Source organism: Zonotrichia albicollis, chromosome 17 (genome assembly GCF_047830755.1).
Source record: "Zonotrichia albicollis isolate bZonAlb1 chromosome 17, bZonAlb1.hap1, whole genome shotgun sequence".
Taxonomy (NCBI): Eukaryota; Metazoa; Chordata; class Aves; order Passeriformes; family Passerellidae; genus Zonotrichia; species Zonotrichia albicollis.
The window spans coordinates 841782-865962 of NC_133835.1; the positions used below are offsets into that span (position 1 = coordinate 841782).

Consider the following 24181-nt stretch of genomic DNA (forward strand, 5'->3'; position numbering starts at 1 on the left):
TTGGAAATAACCAGGCTTTGGTGGCAAAACTGTGCACCCAGAAAGCAGGTAGCAAAATAATTGTAAGCAGAGAAGCAGAACTGTTTTCTTGCTTTCACCAGAGATGTGAATAGTTGTGAACAAATAATCTTTAGTATTCGGACATAGGGATGTAATCTCTGTGTGATTCAGTCTTTTATCTTCGGGAGCACTGTACAGTGAGATCAGATGTCGGGCAAGGACTCAGGGAAACAAAATATTTTAACTTATTCATAAAAGCAGTGGTGTCATGACAACTGGATTTATGAGCAGTGTAGGGTAGAGTTTTCCCTTTAAAGTTACTAATCTTAAAGGCAGAAAGGCATTAACATTTTATTTCTAGCATTTCATAGCTAATGTGTGTGAATGCATGCTTCTTTTTGCTGTTGAAGTTTAGGAAACCATTTGGTAAATATAGCATATGCATGGGGCAATTTATCTGTTTTGTTCTTACAGTAACAAAACCTTGTAGGAGAACAGATTTTCTTGCATCAAAAAAAGCTGCAACTGTTGACCAAGATAACAAGTTTAGATGCAAGTTCTTGGACTGTTCAAAATCCTTCCGCAAAGCCAAGTTATTGCATTATCACATGAAATACTTTCATGGAGTGGAGAAGGCTGCAGAACAGCAGAACCCTGTAAAAAGAAATATTCAAACCAGAGCTTCTTTGGCTTCTGAAAAAGCTAATCAAGAAAGGTCAAAAAGAGGACGGACCACAGCTGGTTCACTGTGTAAGTATGGTATTGATCTCTTTCTTTTTTAAACAGCAGCAGTCAGGACAGACAGAAAATACCAGAAATCAGTTTTCTTTTGGGCTGAAGGTGTCTCTTTCAGGGCTGTGTCTTAGCATGTTCCTGTGGAGAAGAAGCATAATATGTGTGCACATCATGTTGTAGAAAGATATGAAGATGTTTCTTCTAGAATTCAAGATCATTTTCTGGTAAAGATCCCACTGTGCAGCTTCTCTTATTTTTCTGTAGCAGCTCACTTGCATATTAAACCTCTGTTCCCTTTTAAAAACCCCGTTTCCCTGAATTTCTGACTTGACTTTTATTTTTCTCCTGGCTTATAAATAGTATTCGTTGGAGACCTCTGTCCTTTTCTATATTAGGGAATGGTTTGGCTACCTCCAGTTCTCTCCTATTTCTTCCTTATCTTTAGACTCTGACTTTACTTTTCTGTACTTTACTGCCTTCAAGCACATACCCGGCTGGAAATCCAGTATGATTTTCTGCAGTATTTACTGTTCTATGTCATGAAAAATTGTTGTATTTACGAATGCAGTTGTTTCAGCTGTGTTTGAAAAAGATCTTCACACAACAGATGGTCAGTGGAAAGGGATAAAAACTTACTGGCTAGCCAAAAAAAAAGGAAAGCAAGTTTTAACTGCTTTGCAGTCTGCAAAATCACATTCACTTCTGCTTCACCCTCATTCTCTGAAGCACTCTCTGCCTGGCATGACACCAGAGTGGCAGTCTAGGTCTAGTGTTAACTGCAGTGGTTGTTGGTAACCTGTCCAGACTTGGCACTTGTGGACTGATGTTGCTGTGTACTTCAAGTCAGTAAAAGTAGTCATGTCTGTCTTCTCATTGAGCCTTTTGTAAAACCCATCTTTCTCCTTGCTGAGTTCCCTAATGTCTTTTGTCTTTGCCGTTCATCTTTTGTTAATATGTTGTTTAAGAACTACAAAGTATTGCAAGTTGCTCACAGAACTCCAGCTCACTACAGCAGGATATATCCTGCCTTGCTTTGCTTTGTGGCTGCTTTTCTTAAGAGTCTAGAAAATGAGTTTTCATTTGAGGTGCTGCTGCTTGTTCCTAGCAAGATAAGTGTGACTTTACACACTGTAACTACATATGAACCCCAAATATTTCTGTATCTTTAAATAATGCAAAGGCATAATCTTGGATTAGGAATGCATTAGGATGTAATGATTTGTATGTATTGTACTCTGTATGCAGCTTAATTGAACCCAAGTGTTGCCTGGAGAAGCATACCTGAGATAGGCATGGTGTGAGGACTGGCTGCTGACAGCTGCAAATTGATCAAAACAGGCTTTGTGCATGTCATGGACTTTTCAATAACCAGGCTTCTATTTGGCTCTTTTGAACTGTGTAATTCTTTTTGATTTGAGAAGTTGTTTTGTTGTGATTGTCTTGAATGCACTGACTAGTGATTCAAGATCTTGACCCTTCCATTTATCCTTTCCTCCAAGTGCATACAATCAGATGCACCATCATCACTTGCAAGTAATTCCTTGTGGAGCTGAGGTGTAACTGTATTTGCTTTTTTTAAGCCTCCACCCCTCTAATTCCCCATTTGTGGATGGATGCTTTTCACCTGGATCGTTTCCATGGTGTTCTCCATAGCAGCTCTCTGCACGGAGTGCTTGGGCTGCGCTCACAGCAGTTGAACTTTGCATCAAGGTGATGGCGGGGCCAGGTGGGCTGCAAAGTTCTCAGGTCACCTTCACAGCTGAAGCCTGCTGTTGTGGAGCTATAGTACTTTTTTTCTTGATGAGGAAAGACAATGTCATTATATATTAGTTATATGTCTGATACTAAGTGCCATTGTTTTCCAACTCAGTGTGTTCTTTATGACTCTGATGTTTGTTTGGTGGTGCTACACAGCTGAAAGCAGAGTTCATGAGATTCATGAGCTCTTACTTTGAAGTTGTATTTGAAGTTCTGTTCTTTGTCCTAATGGCATCTATAGAAAGCCTGTCTTCTAGGCAAGACCTTCTGTCTACTGAGCACTTATGCCACCTTTTCAAAAGGCTTTTCAGGAGGTGCTGCTTAGAGTGAATCCATAATTCACTTTGGTATGTGATGGGTATATTTTCATCTTTACTGTCCTTTCATGAGCAAAAAATCTCCTTAAAAAGAATATATTCAAATAACTTTACCTTTTGGTACAAATGTGATTTTCTTGTACTTCACTATATTAGGTCGATTTTAGTGCTTAAGAAAAGGTGACAATTTCTAACAGATAAAAATTTCAGCAATCATGATTTTTGTTATTCTATAAAATTTAAGATGCTCTTGCTTTAGGAGCTTTGTCACACTTGTCTCACAAGTTTTATTTTAGACCTCTGGAACTCCTTACTCTTTATGCTACACAAAATAAATGGTGGGGGTTGTCTGGTGCTGGATTTAAAGTGAAAATACTTTCTGCTTTTAAAGTTGTAGGAGAACGTATAAAATTGAGAACAGTTGCAAAACCTTTTCTTTGCAATGCTTAAAATTAACATTTTGACACATAGAAAAGAAGATGGATGTAAGTGGTCTTCAGTGACCATGTTGTTATATTTGGGAAAGAACAATTCAAATCTAGTTGCTTTAAAATTTCCCGTATGTAAGTTGTGTTACTTGACATTGGAATCAAAGCTTGAGTGAGTGGGAAAGGTTAGTGTGGGACTGATTTGAACTGTCTCCCCTTCTTTCTAAAGAAGGATCTTGCCTTTGCAGTAGCAGAATTGACCGATCGGTCTCTAAATTCTGTAGTTGCTCTGAAGAGAGAGGAAGGTACTGCCATTGCCTGCAGCTTGTATTTTACATATGCCTTACAGAATGTGCCTAAACAGAATGACTAGGATTTCATGGCTACGGGATATGTTTAGGCAATACCTTTCTTAAATTTATCAGAAAGTAGTATGGGATCATCATGATGAAACAGCTCTTTCCCCGAGTGCATGTTACAATACTTACCTTCTTGAGTTGTTGCTGCTTTTGGTCTTCAGGAAAGAATTGTCCTTACATAGAAGAAGGCAGTTGATGTTATGTCCCCCTGGGCTAGAGGGGATGCAGGTATACCTGCCCTCAGCTCTCAGGCTGCATTATACCTCAGGAGCATTGCAGAGCCACCTGCAGGCCTCTGTTAGGAGAATTGAGATCTGTAGAAAATATATGTGGATGTTTAAGCCTAAAAGAGGCTTTTTGAGTCTGGGCTGCAGATGACTTCAGTGTTGGTCTTAGATGAAAGAGTTGCTTAGATTTTGTGCTAGCTCAAGTGGAGATACTCTATGAAAATAATTGGTATCTGTGACAATTTATGTCAGCTGCTTGTTGATTGTTCTGTGCATCTGTACTCCATTTTTTTTTTACAGCATTCTTAGTTGGAAGGGACCCACAAGGATCATCAAGTCCAACTCTTAAGTAAAACTGGATTCTGTGCCCATATACATTAACCTTAAGACAGGTTTCTTTCTTTGTGATCCCTTCTCTTTTGCTGCAGAACCCCTTAGTTTACTGTTAAAGTAAATCATCCCATACTGTGACTTGTACCCTGCAGACACTGTAAACAATTTTCTCTGAAGGTATCAGTTGTCTCTTTCAGATATGTCTGTCTGTCCGTCCATGTTATTTTGTATCAAGTGCTTGCAAAAGATTTTTCTTAATAAAGATTGTTGTTTCCTGACCTATAAAAATGTTTTTTCCTGACCTAGACCGCTCCAAGGGCATGAGGCATAGAGTAGTTTCATTTCTTTCTTTGTTACCTGCAAGTCACAATTTTGACATCTTGACTTGGAGTTTTTCTGTCTTGGTGACTCATTTTTTTAGTGAAGTCTGTCCATTTGGAGATTTGCTAACATAGAGGTAATGCCTTTGGGCTGAACATATGTTCTGAAATCAAACAGTCAAGATTTGAGTGCTTGCACAGCTGATGTGTCCCTGTGTTGTACTATGGTGAAGCTCTGTACTTGCTGGATGCTGAAGATTTCTCAGGAGACACAAACCTCATGAACAAGTAGGGGAATTGGTAATGGAAGTGCCATCTGAGGTGATTTGTGTGCTCTTAATAACTACTTAGTACTGGTGTCAGCACAGATGTACTGACAGCGATCTCATGAGTTGATACCCATTGACTCCTAGGACACAGTTTAGCCCCTCTCAGGAGTTTTGGTAATAATGGAGCCAAAGTCAGTTTTGGAACTTCAAAAGCACTGTACAGTATTAGGCTTTGATTTGGAGTGTGGGTGCAGTACAGTAGCCTCAGTCTGGCAAGTCGCTCCCACTCTTGGCTCTCCTGTGTTCCTTGCCATGAGGAAGGAACCAAAGGAAGAGACCTGCAATTTTTAGTTTGCCTGCTGTAAAAAATCTGTCCTTTCTGTGGGGTCCATGTAAATCACTTAAAGAAAGAAAAAATGTTTTGTCAGTAGATTTAAATTTTTTCGCATAACCGCAATTTAGAAAATTCTGCCTACTCAGAGTTAATTACAGTATGTCCTGTTAGTGTATAAACGACTCCATCCATGAATTCTTTACATGAGTAAAAAAAATGGGTATTTTGTCCTTACTTGTGTTACTGATGAGAGCTGAATTGTGTGTGAGTGGACTTGGCAAACTTGTTTTGACATCTTAAAATATCTCAGGCATCTGGTTGTCTCTAACAGCTGTTCACAGGCAAACCTCTGGCCTGTTGTGTAATGATTGTAAGATTAATCCTTTGGGAAATTTTCCTGTATCCTCTTGATTCTGGCTGACTGATGCCTCTTTGCTAGGCAGTGGGTGTGCATGGTGATCTACAAATGTGGGCTTTTTCCTTGGAGCCAGGGAAGATCTGCATAAACACCCTCTGTGTTTGCAGAGTTGCTGGTTGTATTTGGCTTATCAAGACAGTACTGCATTTGGTTTCTGGGGAGTGGCTGTAAGTCAAGATGAAACATGGTCTCTCAGTTCTTGAAAATACCACTGGAAGTTCCCAGCAAATGATCTCACAGCTGTGGATGGTACCTTTGTCTGATTCACATACTTGGGAATGCAGTCTCTGCTTCCTGTGAATGCTGAGTTATCTTCTTACCTGGGGTCCTACATCAGGGTTCCAGGGGGCAGAAAGCCACTGCCTTGTCTGTCACTGAACCTCAATGTGTTTAGTAAGTTTTCTAAAGCTCTGTCTGTGTGGTTTCTGCATAGTTGAGGTAATTTTATATTTCGGGTTTGTATGTGTTCCTAAGATCCTTCACAGCTTCTGGGTCAGCTCTTGGTATGACAGAGGATACTTCTTCCAGGCTTAGGGGAGAGAGGCCTGAAAGAACTCCATGGAAGAAGGCTGGAGGCAGTTAATCAGCAATCCTGTTCATCTCCAGTAGCAGTGAACGTCCCCCCTGTCCTGTTAGTGATATTCAGCGTCATCTGAGCTGGAAATTAATCTGCTCTGATCTTTAATCACAACATTACTGTTCAAGGACAATGAAAGTGACATTGTCCAGGGTGTCAGGAGGCTTTTTGTGCCTTTTGTGGTTTCCCTGAGGTGGGACACAGGTGTTTATGTGTCTTCAAGGGGCCTGCACAGGCAGCTTTAGGAAACACTTAGGGATCCCCTGTGCACTCCTCATAGGAATCTCCGTGAGCGTGGTCCTGCTGTCACTGCAGCCTCACAGCCCAATGCTCTGGGACTGGGTGGAGGCAGAGGAGTAGGAAACCTTCTGGAGGGTTAAGGTTGGCTTGGGGAGACCAGAGAATGGAAACAGGTGGCACAACTCTGCAGGCGGTACTAATGTAGAAAATCCAAATGTGAGAAATGTGCAAGTTTTAAAGTCACATGCCTAAATATAAGGTCTTAGTTGTGTTTGTTATGAATAATTGTTCTTTGTTCTTTAGGGAATGATTTTATAAACTAACCTGAGTTATACTACCAAATGAAGAGGTAAAAGAACTCTTTAGTGTGGAAGGCTTGTAAGCTTGTATCTCCATGGCACCAGTTTTAATATTTGCTGTCTCAAAAGTTTAGGATAAATTTCCAGGTTTAATCTCATCATCTCAAATTTATTCACAACTTCTAAAATGTATTCAGAGTGCTCAGAGATCTTGTAGACCCTCTAAACTTTCTTTTCAATGGAACAAAGATGTTTCAGAACCTAGCATATTTGTGTCTGTTACTGGGGAAAAAAAAAAGAAAAGCATCCAGTGTATGACAGAGTACCATGACCCCTCCCCCAGGACAATGTCACAGCTTGCTGAGAAATCTTACAGAAATAGATTAACCTGTGTGTCATAAAAGACAGGATGTATTCTTGGCAAAAATCTCCTTGAAGTTAAATCTCACAAAGCTACAAAAACCCAGTAGACATGAAATACAATTTTGCTCCACCAAGATCCTGTGTGCATCTGTGTCAGCCCACAGGAAGCTAAGAGGCCTTGTGCTGTTGCAGACTGCTAGGATCAAGGTGGCTGTGGTGTTCTAAAGTGTTAATTCATGGGATTGAGTTGAGCTGTTGGGCAAGGGAAAGTTAGGAGGCCTAAATGAAGGCTGTAAGGTGTGTACGGATTTTTGTATTGTAATTTTGAGTTTCACTGATGTGGTGTTCCGTAAATATTTTGGAAAATTATTGCAGAGTAGACAGTTAGGAAAGCTGCAGAAAATATTGTTTGTGTGACTTTTCACCCTGTACTGAAATACACCATTTGCATTTCATAAATTTTATTAGGGTGCTGGTGTTCCCAAAGAGACTATGTAGTACCTGAATCTTAGTTGTCAGCTGCTGTGTACCATGGAAAAAGTTTTCATCTGAAACTTTTCTTCCTTTGGTTTTGTCATCTGAACTGATGATATCTTGACCCCGTAGTCATGGGAGTCCTCAGAGGAACAGGAAGTAAATATAGACTTGACTTAAAAACAAACAAGTAAATAAAGACAGCGCCAAAAACCCCAACCAAACAAAAAATTACCAAAAAAAAATTGCCTGTCTAGACAAAAGGCATCTTTTAGAGGATTTTGTGTGGTAATTGGGTTTTGGTTTAATTTCTATGTTTTGTGGCTGCCGTAGATCACTAGGGCAGTAGACTAGAAGATAAATTTGGTTGTGGAAGTAGTTACAAGTGGCTTTTCTGTTTTTGTTTGGAATTATTTTTTTCCTTTCAGTTCCAACTTCCTAGAGAGAGAGGACCAGGGAAAATGTTATCAGATTTCTGCATCTTGGAGTTTCTTTTGCTTGAAGAGATCCATGTGATTCTGAAAGGTCTAACAATGATATCTTTTAATGTGCCTTGCTATTTCTTCAGCTTGAAATGATCAGGGCAGGGTGCTTGATCTAGTATTCTTCTCCTAAGTGTGCCCTCTGGGCCTCTTTCCCTTTTCAGTCACTCTCAGGTTCTGCTCAGAATTGTTTTATTGAAGGTGTGTAAGCATGGCATGTTAATCTTCAGATGAGAAACAAGTTGCCTTTCTTATCCTCTGAACTTTTGAGATGCATATGATGATAGAACCAGATATTTTTGATAAATGTCAGTATCCTGTCACCTTAGCTACTGGGTCTCATTGACCAGGATACTTGATGTAATACTCCAAAACAAAATAGCAACTGGTCTTGTTCGGTCCGCTGTCCTATCTGCCATGCAGCTTTAGCTTTTATCACCTTCACTGCTCTTTTTCTGTGTCCAGGAGTCTTTTCAGGAGGAGTTGCTACTTGCAGTTAGGAGGATGAAACAGTTTGACTTAATTTAAATAAAATTGTAATCTCATATGAAGCCATGTCTGCATCTTAAGATTTTTATGAATTTCAGGTAGGGGTTCTGAATTCTTGCATCTCACTCTTCATTGAAACACTGTTATTTCAGTGGTATGTATTTAAAAACTGTTCTTCCTAATATGTGCAGAGCTGCTTTATTCCACTTCTGTGTATGTTACAAAGCACACTTAGGAGAACTGGCTGTGGTTCCTCTAATGAAACCAACTGGGCACTTTTTCTCTTGAAGGAGCTAATAAAAATGACCCAACCTGTGTCTCTGCTGAACTGAACTGTTTCTGTTTTCATCTTTTCTCAAAAAAAAAGTCACAGTTTTTCTGGAAGAATAGAGATTTGGGAATGGACAAGTGGACATCCCTTGTTTATTTTTGAAAGAAAAGCTCATCAGCAAATCCAGCAAAAACATTGGTGCTTTTAGCATTTTAGGGCTAGGACTGAGTTGAGCAACGTCTGATCAGAAACATTCCACATGGTCTGTCAGAGCTGCTGCTGCTGAAATAGACTGACTTTGGAAAGTATTTAAAGCTTGGACTTGGTCTTTGTTCTGTTTGTAGATGCTCCTCTACACATAACCCTCAGGAGTACCCCATATAGAGATGAAAAAGTAGAAAAGAGAAGAACTTCAACTCCTGTAAGTGCACTAAATAGTCACCGCCATTCTATTAGAGACCAAACCAGGAACCACATAGCAAGAGCACTGCGGAGACCTCGGGAAAGAGAAAGAGTTCAACATGGTACGGCTTTTGGTTTAACATGGAAAGGAAAAAGTCTTGAGAAAGTTTTAAACATTGTAAGGAACTGATAATATTCTGTATACCTTTTTTATAGATGAGTAAATGGTTGGTTCTCACAATTAAGGGGTAAACATTATATATATGGTAAAAAAAAGTTTTATAAATGTATAGTTATGTGACTGCAATGTGCTCCCCCTGGTATGTGATATCATTGGATGGTCTTGGTAATCCAGGGATTTGGGAAGGTTGGCTTGTTACTATGGCAACACTTGACCTGCAATCAGAATGTAAGAAAGTGACTTCCACCACTGGATCGGAAGGAAGGAGTTGACTGACAAGGCTCTAGGAGAGGCAGAGATACAAAAGGTGAAGCATCCACCTTGGAGATGAGCCAAACAAGTGGTGGGCAGCCATGAGGGCAGTTCCCAGGCCTGCTTTTGCCTAGTCTTTGTTGTATTTTTGTTAAGGTTTAATAAACCCTTTCAATTTTTTTAAGTGAGCGGTTGTTTCTCACACCCTTCATTTAGAGAGAGTAATTTTGTAAAAATGTATGGTATAAAATGTAAGCAGTGTTTTTTCAATGTAATTTTATAAGTTTTCATGCTCTCTGCACTAGGGTTTATTCTGCCCAGTCAGTTGGTAACATTTATAGGATGTAAAAAGTACTAAAGTATTAAAGGTCATTAAAAGGTTGTAGGTCTTAATTCTGTTAAACTCCTGGCTGCCCAAATCATTAAATATTTTAAGTAATCTTGTACCTACTGAGATACCTAAACTTAAAAGAGGTGGATGGGGGTGGGCATGAGGCACCATGACCTAGGGTGATATGTTTTGTAGGGGGTTCTTTTCAATAGCACTTGACCACTTCTTGTAGTCAGCAATTGCTACTAGACATCTCTGAAGAACTTCATGACTTTGACTGTTCACTGGTATCATGTAAACGCTGTTTATACTGAAATCTGCTGTAATATCCGTGGATAACAGCCAGATGGGATGGGGGGATGTATGTATACACAATAGAAACAATACATATTAATAATAATATTTTGTATGTATAGAAATAATATATAAATCATTCCCAACCTACTTCTAGATTACTGCATCACCACTTTATTTCAGTAAGAAAAAACTTGAGTCACAGTGATGAGGAAAACAAACACAATCTGAGGTTAGACTGCTGTATCTATGACAGATGCTCTGTCCTGGAGATCACCTCATAGCTGCCTGTGTCTGTGTTGTCCTGTTGATCATAGCAGACAGACAGTACTTAGCATCTTGTTTCTTCTTGTGCATCCCTCGCTGCCCTTCCTTGTGGGAAGGTCTGAATGAGGCCCATCAGTATCTCCTCACTCAGTGGGATGTGTCCTATGTGCACGTGTGGCATTTAGAGATTATAATGAGCTTTCACAGTGGTGATGTGATGGAGGATGGTGAGCACTCATCCCAGTTCTTATGAGTCTCTGCCATTCAAGGAAGTTGAAATCCTCTGTCTTTTCAAAAAAACTCCAAACCATTAAAAATGTAGTTGTTTTTGCTTAATTTCTAGGATTGTGTTTCTCAGTTTATCTTTCTGTTTGATTATGTGAATCTGTGAGGATGCTTATAACCTAGATAAGTCTCTCTGTCTGGTCTTATGTCAGTGAAAATTCATTACACTTCAGAGCACTTAGAAGAAACTGCTTTAAACAATGAGATTGTTTAGTACCTAGTTTTGGAAGATTCTAGTATAATACTCGAATACTTGTTCTTTGAAGATTTTTTTTCATGGAAACATGCATTAACTGCTGTGCATTTCAGAAGATAGCTCCACAAAGAAGTTTGCAAATATTTAGATTTTTTTTTCAGATTTTAAGACATATGGGGAAGCTTACCAGGGGCAAGGTGGAGAAAGTGACAGTTTCTTTACATTTATTTTGAATATTTTGATAGTGGTTTAGGAAGTTTCCCATGTGCCCTTGGATATCTTCAAAGAAATCCAGTAATCTGATCATGTGATAAATCATCATGAAAATAAGGAAAATTTACCTACCTCTGTTTAGCTCAGTTATTCTCTCTTTGCCCCTTCTGGAAGAACAAAATGGTAGAACTTTCTTGCATCCCTGTGAGCAAAGAGAAGGGAATGGTACCAAGAGGATCCTGACCATTGGAAGTACAAGAGATGAGAACAGATGAAAGTAAGAAGGAAGTTGGAAGCACTGTGTTTGACACTTGAATATGCACCTTTTCTTTTCCTGTTTTTTGTTTGGGTTTTTTTAATTTCCCTCAACACCGAGAGGTGGAACAAGGTGACTTTTGTGCTGCCAGCCCTGCTGCAGGTGCCTGGTGTGGCCGTGTGGGTGAGCTCCCTGAGGCGCCTTTGCTAACCTCGTGCTAAGAGGGGCACAGAAATAGCAAAATAGCAGGAAATCTTTGAGGACTCAGAGAGATGGGCACGTGCAGAGCTAAAGAGTCTCCTGAGGACAAGCTATTAAGCTTGTCCTTCATGCTTACCAGAGCAGATTAAATGTGACTGCCATTTGCAGTTTCTCACTGGACTGTTTGTGCCATAAATACTCAGCCGATGAATCGGGGACTTTACTGTTGATGTGTGAAAGGGGTTGATATAATATGCTGGTATTGCTGGTTTACTTTATAAATGGTTACAGACAACCTAGGGTTCTCAAATGGTTTGTGCAAGTGAAGATTTCTTACAGTATACACTGTCTTCAAGTGCTTATTCAGATCTCTATCATCTGACATTGAAATAGGTTTCGGAATGGGATGGTGAGTGTCTAATCAGCCAAGCACTCTGAGAGCAGAGCCATTTTGAGATACAAGACATCCTTCCATAATAGGCATTAATTAATCTTTGAGTCAGGGTAATTTACATAAGGAACTGCATAAGTATCTAGAAATTGTGTGCTGGGACCTAAATCTGGAAGATAGGATGTAACCAAACACTGGGGTCTGGAAAGCAGGCATTTGTGTACATGCCCTTGCAATAGGCTTATACTGAATTGTGCATGCTCTGGAAGCATGCTTTGATAGACTTAATTGACAGCTGTCAGTCATTCATAATTATGGTGTGGTTTTAATCCCATAAAAATAGAATGGAGAGCGGATGTTGAGAGAGTAGTTAAAGCCAGCTGAATCATTTTTACTCCATTTTCAATATAAATAAAATATTTGATTGGGGAACTGAACTGAAGTTTAGGGTCTTGTTCTGTTACAGTGCTAGTGAAATGTCCAGTCATCATAATTTAAAAAGTGGACATAACGAATCCCTCAGTTGTTTTTATGATCTCTGAAGCATGTAAATAATAAGTGGGCACTGCTGTACATTTCATTTCTCCTACATGATGCTTATATTTTGTTACGGGACAGTCAAATTAGGACTTAAAATAGATTATTCCAATTGAGAGCTGGGGAATTCTTAAAAGTAAGTTTTCTTCTTCTTGGGTTTATTGTTGTGTTTTGTTTTTTTTCAGGGAACTGGCCTTGATTGTCCAAAAGAATTGGAGGCTTTTAAGAACATTATGAAGTAGAATAAATGTATATATTTTTTTAAACTAATTTGGAATTTTGTCTAATTTCAGTTGTTAAAGGACATGAGAAGAGCAAAGAAAAAAAATCCAAAGACTATGAAAGATCCAAGTCAAAGAAAAAGAAAAAAAAGAAAAAGAGATCTAAGCCTGGTAAAGTTCATTTTTCTTCTGTAGATGAAACTGGCTTCATTCTTTTGTTTTATTACCTGCAAAAAATCACTTTAGATCACTTAAGATCAGGCATTGCATTTCAGCCTTTTTCTTCACTTAGCTTTTATTTTATTAAATAATTGATTTTAAATTGTGGTTGACAAGATAATCTATTTCCTGGTTAAACTTCCTCAGTAATGCTGGATGGTGGCTTGTAATAGCGCTTGTAATGGCACAGAATAAATGTCACTCCTAAATGAATGTCAGTGTATAAGTCAGGCTTTTCCTTAATAAGTGTGCTTCTATGCAGGCTTTGCCCAATTAAGAGAGTGCAGATGCCCTGTGTGCTCTGGGACTGCTTTATGAATGCTGGAGTTTGCAAACTTTGAGTCCTTTTTTTCTGCTGTTAACCTTATTATTTCTTACACTTTCACTTTGAGGGGGAGTGGGCTGTAACAATGAGCCCAATTAAACCTGTCACAGCCTTAATTTCTTTCTTAAAGAAGTTCTGTAGAGATTTAGTAAAAGCCCAGTTTAAAGTCTAAACTCCAGCTGTGTCCCTCTTTCATGTCTCATAACATGCTGTTGCACTACATTAAAGTGGCTGTAGTAGCAACATGTATTCTTGGTTTCATCTGTGGAGGCTTGGGAATGCTTTCCTGGGGCCACTTCAAGCTTTGAACTTGAGACAGTGGCCCAGGTGTTAGAGGTAATGGATTCTTCGCTACTGAAAACACAGCCGATCCTGGAAAATTTGTTTGAAACGTTTAAGGATCAAGTGTGACAACATCCTCTGTTATTGATGGGGATACAGCATACTTCAATCTGCTAGGCATCGTTTGTGAAACTACATCTCCCTAAGGAGGAGTTTCTGAGATAGAAAATTCTCTGATTGCTGCCATGAATAGGGCAAGCTATCAAGAGAGTGGATTGGAAGAACCATAGGCCAAGTCACTTAGAATTGTACTGCAACAAATAATTTTAATGAATTTCTGATTGTATGGTGCTCACAAGTGTAATGATAAAGTGCAAAATGTAATCTGTAGATTTATGCACCAAGTCCCCACAAGCCACCTATCAGTCTGTCATTGGGTTTTAAGATGTTGCATGCCTTTTTTTGATGTTGACCTTATGGGAATTCAGTCCAGAGCTGTGAAGATTTTTTCCAGGTAACTGGAGAGTGCTGCTTGTAACTTCAGCCAGCCTTGATTTATATCCATTGTAGGCCTCACAGGGAAACTAGTCAAGGTGTTTTCTTCACACACTCTTAATCTGGGCTTGTCCACCTGTGCATTCTGTTCCATACATAGACTAGGAAAACAAGTGCTTTCTATATGCTTTGAAGTCTGTGAAATTAGGGAATGTGTATAACCTCATGTGAGTAAGAGTGAGATGTGAGGGGGAGGTCTCCAGCTAGTGGTGCTTGTGTGAAAGTGCCTGTAAAGCAAAGGTATTTGTATACCTACTCAGTCTGAAGAATAGTTGGCCTGGAAAGGCTGATCACTTAGACCTTTGTCACTTCTGGCAGCAGTAAACAGTGACTGAGCAGCATAAAATTGTCTGGTTCAGAAAATACCTTCTTGCCTCTGGAAAGCTTGTGCATCTTGCAGCAGCATCGTGCAGTCCCAGAGCTCCAGCATACTGGGAACTGGCTCAGGGAGTTACACATTTCTGCTGTGGGCATGCATGGTGCTGTTTCTTCTGTCAGCTTTTTTTGACCATAGATTTTTCATGATTTACTACAATTTTACAGGGTATTCGGGCACTGGGGACAACACAGATATCTCACAAGAGCTTTCACCTGAAAAATCAGTTATCACAAAATCTAATTCTTCAAGTAAATCATTTGCTCATCCAAGCACCTTGCTTCACTGCACTGATTCTGGACAGCATAAGGGAAGATCAAAAGCAAATGGTGAGATGGCTTTTCCTCTTTCTCCTCTCTGGCTTTCTAGTTCTGTCTTTCATTACCAGTAAATATGTGAATAGCACTAACATATTTGAAAACTGATTCTTATTGTATAAATTTGGCTATTCTTACTCAGGGCTGTGTGTATTTCTTTCCCCCTGCTTGACAAGACTGGACCCAGTTCTTTTGCCTGAGCTTGATGTTGCTGCTTTTTACTTTGACTTTACTTTCATATACACTTCAAGACTGTTGCCCTTATCTCAGAAATCAAACTCATTTTGCGGGGTTTTTTTCAGTGCCTTATTAACTCCTAAAATAACTATGTTACAATTTAATAATTTTTTCATATTTCCAAAAGTTTCTACAATGTAAGAACTCCTTCAGAGTTAAGAGTGGGTGTTTTGCGAGCTCGCTGTGTTCAAGAGACCATTGGGTGTGGTGATGTGTAGTTGTGTTGATACAGAATGAATATGCTTATAATGACTTTCTGAGCTTCATATGTGAAGCTCTTGAGTACTGTTTATTGATGTCTTCTTCATAGTACTTCATTCACACAACCCATGAAAGTCTGGCTGCTGTGTACCAGCTTTCATTATTCTCAATGTCTTGCTCCATGTTACTACTTACTGATACAAGCTGGTACAATAAAAAAGATAAACATTTGATTTTTCTCTTCTTAAAAGTCACAGATTTGAAGGAAATAGAAAATATAAGACAGCGTGATTCTATACAAGAACGTTAAATTCTTTTTTGTACAGATACATGGTTGAGAACAGTTTGAGCTTGTTTTGGGTGTTTTTGTTTCTTTTTGTTTGAGGGTTTTTGGTTTTGTTGCTAGTTTGTTGTTGTTGTTTTGCATAACTTTCATTGTTATTAGACAAAAGTAAATTTTAGCTTCATTAAATTCCCCTTTATAGGTGAAACAGGAAACGTTAAAAACTACTGAAGTGCAGATAGTGGTAATGTCTTGAAACACGTTTTGCAGTCTGAGCAGTTGTGTTTCTGGAGTATATCAACTGTATGACATACAGTTCAGTAGCTTGGCCATCAGTTGCTCAGACTTCTTTTGATCAGTTGATAGATATTGAAAGTAGTGAAAAATACCAGAAATTATTTTATTTCATCCTTTTAAAATAGTTTTGTTACTTTTTGCATCTGCAGAATTTGTGCCTAGATAAACAAGATCTGGTGTAAAAAATGGTGATGTGGAAGTGCAGTGTGCCCATCCCGTCACTTCCGCTGTACTTTAGGAAAGAGTGTCCTAGTTCAGAGGTGGAACAGAACTTTTAAACATGAAAATAAACTATAGTGTTGGGTTCTCACCCTTTGACAACAGATGCTTCCCCAAAAAATACAGTTTATGCCACAGACCTGTAGTTCTGTATTTGCGTTCTGTGAGCTAAATGATGGAGGTAGTTATACTCACGGTAGGTGAGACCCCACCATTGTACTTAAGACTACAATTTTTACCTTCCATTCTCCTCTAACTCATTAAATTATTTTCAGATAATTAAAATACTTCATCTTCTTCCTCTGACCCTCACATTCTATCCCCAGGGAAGATGCAGTTGTTGATTTAATATTATTGAGGTATGATTCTCAATTCAGCATGCTGTTCAGTTAAAATTCTTGGCAGTTTTATTCAATCTAGGATGTACTAATGCTTCAGCTAAGTAGTGTGGGTGCATTCTGGAAGAACACCTTGTGCAGTACACTGCCTGTGAGTTTATAAATGCATCCTAAACAGAAGATAAAATGAAAATCATTTCTGAAGCAGGATTAAATTCTGTGTTGGATCCAGTATTTCTGTCATGGAAACATCACTTCGTGAGATTAAATGGTTCATAAAACAGAGCCCTCTTGCCACTTTCTGAGAGCTCTGCACTAGAAGTGCCAAGTCACAATTCTGTACCAATTGCAGCAGCTAGCTAGCATGAGTCCTATTTGAATGTACAAGCCTGGTTTTGTTGTTTATAGTTTTTCCTGAAGAGACTTTGTGCCTTGGTTTGAGATGCTGTATGCTGACAATACAGTTTTAATGACAAAAGCTGTTAAGATGGATATTTTGAGAGAGCCATTAAGGAGACTATAAAACTTCATTATGTAGTAACCTTCAATAAACTGGTAAAATTGTGGTATTCCTTAAATTGCACTGTGAACTCATGCTTTTTGGAATGTATATTTGCATACTTGGGATGAGATTTTGAGGGACCTTTTTTTATAATTACTCAGGATTTTATGTAAATACTTCTTGTACAGAGGATGACACCCTGAGTGAGTCATCTATGGATAGCTTGCCATGGAGTGACGATGACTGCAGTCAGGATGTTGATGTAACCACCAACCCTGATGAAGAAGTTGAAGAGAGTGATTTTGAGATTGTTCGGTGTGTTTGCGAAGTAAGAGAAGAAAATGACTTCATGATTCAGGTATGAAATGGAAGGTAAATGCACATTTTAGTGAATGCAGTGGAAGGTGTCAGTAGAGAAACTTTTGTACCTGAAATAATAAACTATTGTTGTCTTCCAAAAACATAGCATTTTTTGAGGTAATCTGTAAGGGTGACTGCTCCGATAGTTAACTTCTGCTTCATAGTACAGTTTAGGATTTTTAATTGAAAGAAAGAGGAAACTTCACTCCAAGTCAAAAATGGTTGGTTTGTTATTTGAGAATTTTGCTAAACATAGAAGACTTTCTTGATTCTGAGAACGCATATTTGAAATCAGTGATTTTTTTTTTTTTTTTTGGGCTCCCTCTAATTTAGAGATTGTTCAGAACATTGTCATGACATAGTTCTGTACTTCCCATTCCTCTGCCCTGGTAAGAAGCTTAACTTACACATAAAATTCTCCAGACAGGCTGGAAAAAAAAAAAAAAAAGAAAAAAATTGAGAGTTTTGCTTTAAAGCAGAACTGCATTTGTCATTTGTCCATTCTGCAGTAGTCTGCAAATTCAGAGTTCCTAACCTGCCTAAGACCATCCGTCCATTCCACATGTATCTGCTCTTTTTAAATCAGCTTCACTGAAAACTTGTAGAGGCTTCTGTTGTCTCTCCTGCTTAAAACTGTTGATAAAAACCTTGGAAGTTACTTGCCTATTTACTTTGAGATGTTTGTAAATTATCAGGAAATGATGTTCCTATGAATTTCAAGAGGTGAAGTCAAAAAATCAATTAAATTTCTTCATAATTTTTTGCTCTAAATCATTTTCTTTGAGTTTCCATGCTGTTTCATGGAACCTTGCTGTGGAAGGTATGATGCTTTTTCTCTTAGTGATGGGTTCACTTCACACAACTTAGTTTTAGTGTTAGATCCTGACAATGCAGGGCATAAAGTAATTTATGGATTAGTAAGGAAGGGTGGAGTGATGGGCAGTGGTCAGGTGTAAGTAAATAGCACCAGACTGTACATGAAGGAAAAGGAGTCTGACAGTGGTGACCAAAGGGGGGTAGATAGTAAGCTATCTGAGGAGATAGCTCACAGAAAATCACAAAGAAATAGCCTGGGAGTAGAACTGGCAGAAGTTCAATACTAGGTTAGGATTGCAGGATGTAGGGAGCTGTCAACTTGCTCTGGATGCAGCCTATGGATGCCTTTCCTTTAGAGTTTTGTGGGCTGTTTCTAAGATTACCTTGCTAGCTTGAACTAGTTTGGGTGGGCTTTTTTAGCATATTGCAAACTTTTAAACATTTGAATTAATTTGTGAAAGAACTGGTCTCTGGAAGAGAGATGCAGTTGAGCAGTATTGTGAGTATCTGCATTCTTGGTGGGGATTGAGGTAATAGGAAATATGCTGGCACCTGGGATGCCTGCTTGGGTTTGCTGCGTGCCCGTCTTAATAGCGAAATGAGGAGCCGGGGCAGTTTCTTCGTGGATCTGCAGGAGCTTCATTGCTCCCAATATACATGTATCCCCTCCTCTCTTACAAGAGGGAGAATGCTAAGCGTTGTCTTTCAGCTGTGTTCATTGCCATGAATGTGCCAAATATAGAAATAATGCAGGAAAATGTTAATTTTAAACATATCAGCACCTTGTCCATGAAAGACTGGGGAACATTGAAGTGTAATGAAACTCATACACAGTTAAAATGGGAGTTCCTTTAGGTATTTAAACTAATAATTTGCCTTCACATTCAAAAGATTTTATAAAAAGTTTTCTTTGACCTGTACTTGCCTTAAATGAATTGTCTTGAGCAATTTGTGCATTAAGGATGTCATTTATTGCACTGGGATGCAGAAATCTGGGTTTGCATTTATAGAAGTATCTAGTTCAGTTAGTAGAAATTAGATCTGGAAAAAGAAGTACAGAAAAATAGTGTGTTGTTGGTTAGTGCTGTTTTGTTCCAGTCTCTACAGGGAGGTTACTAGACTTCATTTATGGAGCTGGTGTAAAGCAGCAGTGTAGCATTGCCCTGTGTTCCTTCTGGAGGCACAGCAGTCCGATTTCCTGGTGAGACCCAAGAAATCCAGACAGACTGTTATTGCCTCATCTTTTTGGTTTTTATATCGAAACACTGATGAATTTGTGTATGATGCAGAAAATTCTGGGGCTGGATTTGATGGCCTCAGAGGTGATGGATGTAAACAGACTTGAGATATTTTTGTTCTGGAAGGTGAAAAGCTGCTTTAAATGCACATCTTTTGGGTTTATTTATTTTGTGGCTTGAATTTCAATTTAAATATTTTTTGCACAATGCTGTATGTTTTTTCTCTTCTAAATCTTCTGCTTGGAATGCTTTGAAACTCCCTACTACCACCTGGGCAGGGAGTAGTTTCCCAGTAGCATGTGCTGGAGCAGTAACCTGTAGCCTAGCAGCCGCCATGTGCACTAGAACCTGCAAGTTAAAGAATGCACCTGTACCCTGAAGGGGTGAATATTTAAATATCAGTTGAGTGAAATTTTAAAAAGTTGGGATGTTTGTGCTGGTTTGAAAGTAAACCAGCAGGACAAATGAACCCCACAGAACTACGTGAGAGAGATTTCAGGTCAGAGTTACAGTGTCATTAGGAAGATTACAGTAAATGCAACAATACACAAAAACTGGCTTAAAGTCAGACTGCAGCCTGGTGTTCTGTTGGGCAGGGTGGTGGTCTCAGTCCTATCAAATAGTGACAGTAGTCCTGCGAAATGATGGTTGAAGTTGAGAGCAATGGTCCTCTGGGAGATCTAGTCCTCCTGTGGAAGTTCAGGTCCTCCTCTGGATCTGCCCAGTAGTCATGGTGTCCTAAATTCCTAAAGCACCCAGATAAATTATGGTCAGATATGGGCAGGATGCTCAATACCTCCCCCAGGGCAGGGAATTTCACAATGGAATGATGCAATCCTATGAGTTATAGGATGTTTTGGGGATCCTTGATGGCCTAGGTCCTTACAGCTGCCCATTGGGGCATTAAGGCCTGATGGCAGAGATGACCCCCCTTAGGCTGGATGTTGTTATCACAGTTAAGTCAGTTTGTGAAGACAAGAGAACTACCCTGATGTACCTGGTTTGGGGGTGGTTGGCCTCTTTGTCTAACCCTTGCAGCCTGCTGGCTGGTGTGCACTGGGCAGCTCTTGCAAACAACCCATCATTAGCAATTCATCAAGAATAGTGTAGATGGGAGTGGAGTGCATAGTTTGGTTACAATCGCATTTGCAACATAGGACAGATGCTTTGCTAGAGTTCGGGGCAAAATTGCCTGGAAAAACACTGAGTGCAGCGCTGTACCATATGGCATGTTCCATAGGATGCAGGTGTAACTAGATCCAGGAGCTCCCTTCCTATTTTTAGCACAGTCTGTTTCTCTTAATCTGTTTTCTTTGTTTTAGAGCAACTTTTTCTGGCTCTAATTTGTGAAAGGAGGATTATGTCTGCCATTTTTGAAAATATCTCCCAACTGCATTAGGGCTATTTACCGATTTTGGAAGGCAAAATATTGTTGGTTCCGTCCTTCAGAAACCTGTTTCTCTCTAATCTTTTACACTCTCCAATCCCAGAGCTCCCATCTCCTCCACACCTAGACCACTCATTTAATGCAGTGAAGTATTCAAAGTCTGGTTGTCCTTTTCTGTCCCTCCTAGCTTGAGGAAGGGCAGGAGATAAGGTAATAAGGAAATAATTCAAGTGATGCTGAGCGCAGATGAAATGTTTAGCACGTTCGCATCTTTGTAGGTCAATGAAGAGCAATGTGAAATTCCTTGCAGTTGCTGTTAGAGTTTGGTTTAGCTCATACTGCAGTCCTCTGCATTCCCAACATTTCTGTTTTTGGTTTATGCTCTGAGAAATAAGGGGTATATAATCTCTTGTCTCACTGCCTGGGAAAATAGTAACTTTCAACTCACATCACAGTTTCCAATCAAAATAGACTTAATATTCTTATGTGGGGTTTTGTTCCATGTTTCAGTGGTCTGTAGTCTACAATCACAATTTTGTCACATTAAAATACTGATGGGGAGAAAATGACAAAACGTGAATAGTTTTTTCCCTGCTCTAGAACAGCATGGCTTTAAGAACAGTGACTGCATTTTAAATGGTGTAACTGTGCTAAAGAGATCCAAATTATATTCAGTCGTTGCCAGTATGATTGTCCTGCCTTGGAAAGATGTTGGATGCTCCTAAAGCTGGTGCAACTGATCTGCACTGTAGGTTTGTGTTAGTAGAGCTACCCTTGAAGTGGATAAAATGTTGGAGGGACAAGAATCATTAAAGCATAATATTGCCTACTCCTGAAATAAACAGGGCAGGAGACTTTTTCTCCTTTCAATGCGTTTATTAAGAGTGATCAGCTCAAGGTCGGGAGGCTCGACGGGGACGGGTCCGTCCGCCATGGCAGCTCCCAGGGGGACTCGGAGGAGGAATGTGCAGCTTTGTCCCCTGGGGGCAGAGCTGGGGGTCCCGGCCCCACCATGTTACCCAGCTTTGGACTTTTCCAGGCTCGGGGCTTGGTTCCAGCTGAGCTCTTTGCTCAGGGTGAGGGGCAACAAAGGTTTTCAGCATCTTTGCACGTTCTGTTCCTCACGTTCAGACATCACTCTAATTTCTTAATTCTGTATTGGCTCCTTTTTTTGGGGGTCTTTTCGGTAAGTTTGGTGGAGTTGCTTCCCATGGTATGCTGGTCTCAAGCCTATTTTGCTTTCTCTCCCATGTCCCCCCCTCTCACAGTCTGGGAAGAAGAATAGCTTAGCCTTAGGTAGGGCCATACCAATACAAAAGGAGCAATTAACAAGAACGACTGGTGATACAATAACAAACAGGTAGAACTTCACCTTGGCAGCAGCTGGTTTTACTGGTTCTGCAACCCTTTTGTTCCCCAAAAAAATTGGCAGATTTTTTATTTATAACACTCCTGTGTGACTTAAAAATCTCTGGGATCTGATAACTAAATGTGGATTACTGTTTGAGGTTGTCAGGAAGAGTAATCCACAAACATGAGAGGTTTATGTGCAAAAGGGAGACAGAGGAGCCCTTTTACTTTATTCAAATAAAGGGAGAGGCCATGGGGCATTCCCCTGGGGTCCCTCAAATTTCTGGAGGACAATTTTTTGACACTGGCCTTTTTATCCCAATTTCCCAGCCGCATTTCCCTTCTCTCTTTCCCCTGTGGCTGAGGCACTTTAGAGGTACAGACTTGCCGGAATGCCTCATACCAAAGATTGCCCTCTAATGTATAGCTCCTCCTTTTTAATTTTTAGTTCTTAGGGAATTTAGGGGTTTCCCCATTGTGTCTTTCATCTTTCAATATCCAATTTCATTTATCAGTAAACCTACCGTTTGTTTCTAAAGGCAAATACCTTTTTCCATTCATCAATCAGTGGAATCCTTCCTGTTGTTGCTCTTATCTCTCAGTGCTGGTTTTATCTACTAGCAGACCCACAGTTTGTTTGTAAAGACAAACCTGTCATTCCTCTCAAGGGGAAAGCTTTTGAATTCAGAAAAATTGATCTGTTTTGGTGAAGAAAGCTTGATTGCTCTGTTGGCTATCTGGTTATGAGCACATGCATCTCATGAATGATTTTCATTTCCAAAGGGAGTATTTTTGTACCTTTCAGAATCTCTGCTTGTACTTTTTAATTGTTGTTCTCCAGAAACACACATGAAAATTGTGGAGGGCTCACATTTTATTATAGTCTGTTTCTGTAATGTATTTGTTTGTAAGTGGAAGGTGGGGTGTGTATATTAGTAGACCTTTTTGTCTTAAAATATGTAGATCCTGTGCTTCTTAATTGACATAATGGTATTGAGCTCCTCTAGCCTTCATTTCTATTCTTGTGCACTTCTTGTCTTTGAACAGTGTGAAGAGTGTCTGTGCTGGCAGCATGGAGTCTGTATGGGCTTACTGGAAGATAATATACCTGAGAAATATACCTGCTATATTTGCCAAGATCCTCCAGGTACAGAAAATTAAGGTTACAGACCCTTTTTATATATGTAGTAAATCTACTAATTCATCTATATCTAATCTGTATTTGTATCTATCTCTCTGAAAAACTATGTCATTTTTCTCCTCACCTGTGTCTGTGACTGTAGGCAAGTTTCAGTTTCAGGAAATTTAATTTATGTGAATGTCCATGAGCCAATACTATGAAATTACAAAAGGACAGGAATGGAAAAGACTGTTTTCACTGTGATGACCATCTGGCACATATCTGCTATAATAAGGATTGTACTGTCTGACTGTGGCAAAGGAGTGTAGAAAACAGGAAGCTCAAGCAAAGACTCCCCATGGGTACATCTTGGATATGGCTGCAGCTCTCCCCCAACAAATCAGGCTGATGCATTCTTTTAAATAAGTCAGCAGAAGGCTTCTGGCTCTCCTCAGCAGTGGCTCTTGTCATTGACTGCATTACCTGCTGTTCTGGTGTGATGCTGGCCCAATGCAGCCACCCACAGAAGCCACTTGCTCACCCTCTCCTGCTTCAGCTGGGCAGGAGAGAAAAATTTAACAAGGAGTTCAGGAGTTGAGACCAGGAGAAAACACTCCAAGGGCAAAACAGGCTTCACTTAGAGATAAAAGGTGAGTTTATTACCAACAGAATCAGAGGAGGATAATGAGAAGTAAAATGAGCCCTTAAAACACCTTTTCTTTCCCCAGTCCCTCCCTCCTTCCCACCAACAGTGCAGGGAAACAGCTTGTGGGGGTTTGGTCAGTTCATCACTCAAGGTTTTCTTCTCCTGCTCCGGCAGGGAAGTTGCTGCCGTGTGACACCGTGGGGTCCCTCCCACAGGAGAGAGTTCTCTGTGAACTTCTCCAGCGTGGCTTGCCAATCTCAGGAGCAGCAGTGTGCCCAAAACTGTGCAACGTGAGCCCCTCCCACAGGCACACAGTCCTCCCAAAGCTGCTGCAGCCTGGGTCACTCGTCCACGGGCTGCAGTCCTCCAAGGACAGGCTGCTCCAGCCTGGAA

General features: G+C 39.8%; 1 protein-coding gene across 14 annotated transcripts in view; it reads left to right on the forward strand.

Moving 5' to 3' along the window:
- The window catches only part of PHF20 (PHD finger protein 20), a 73085-nt gene that overhangs the window by 35131 nt on the left and 13773 nt on the right, over positions 1 to 24181 (forward strand). For 7 of the 14 annotated variants that reach the window (XM_014273078.3, XM_014273077.3, XM_074553484.1 and 4 more), the window contains 6 exons: positions 475 to 750; positions 9038 to 9217; positions 12793 to 12891; positions 14645 to 14806; positions 17033 to 17229; positions 23070 to 23169. In XM_014273078.3, the coding sequence (XP_014128553.2) occupies positions 475 to 750; positions 9038 to 9217; positions 12793 to 12891; positions 14645 to 14806; positions 17033 to 17229; positions 23070 to 23169 (1014 nt within the window). The remainder of the gene's footprint in view (positions 1 to 474; positions 751 to 9037; positions 9218 to 12792; positions 12892 to 14644; positions 14807 to 17032; positions 17230 to 23069; positions 23170 to 24181) is intronic. The other 7 variants (XM_074553485.1, XM_005495504.4, XM_074553489.1 and 4 more) reach the window with 5 other exon arrangements.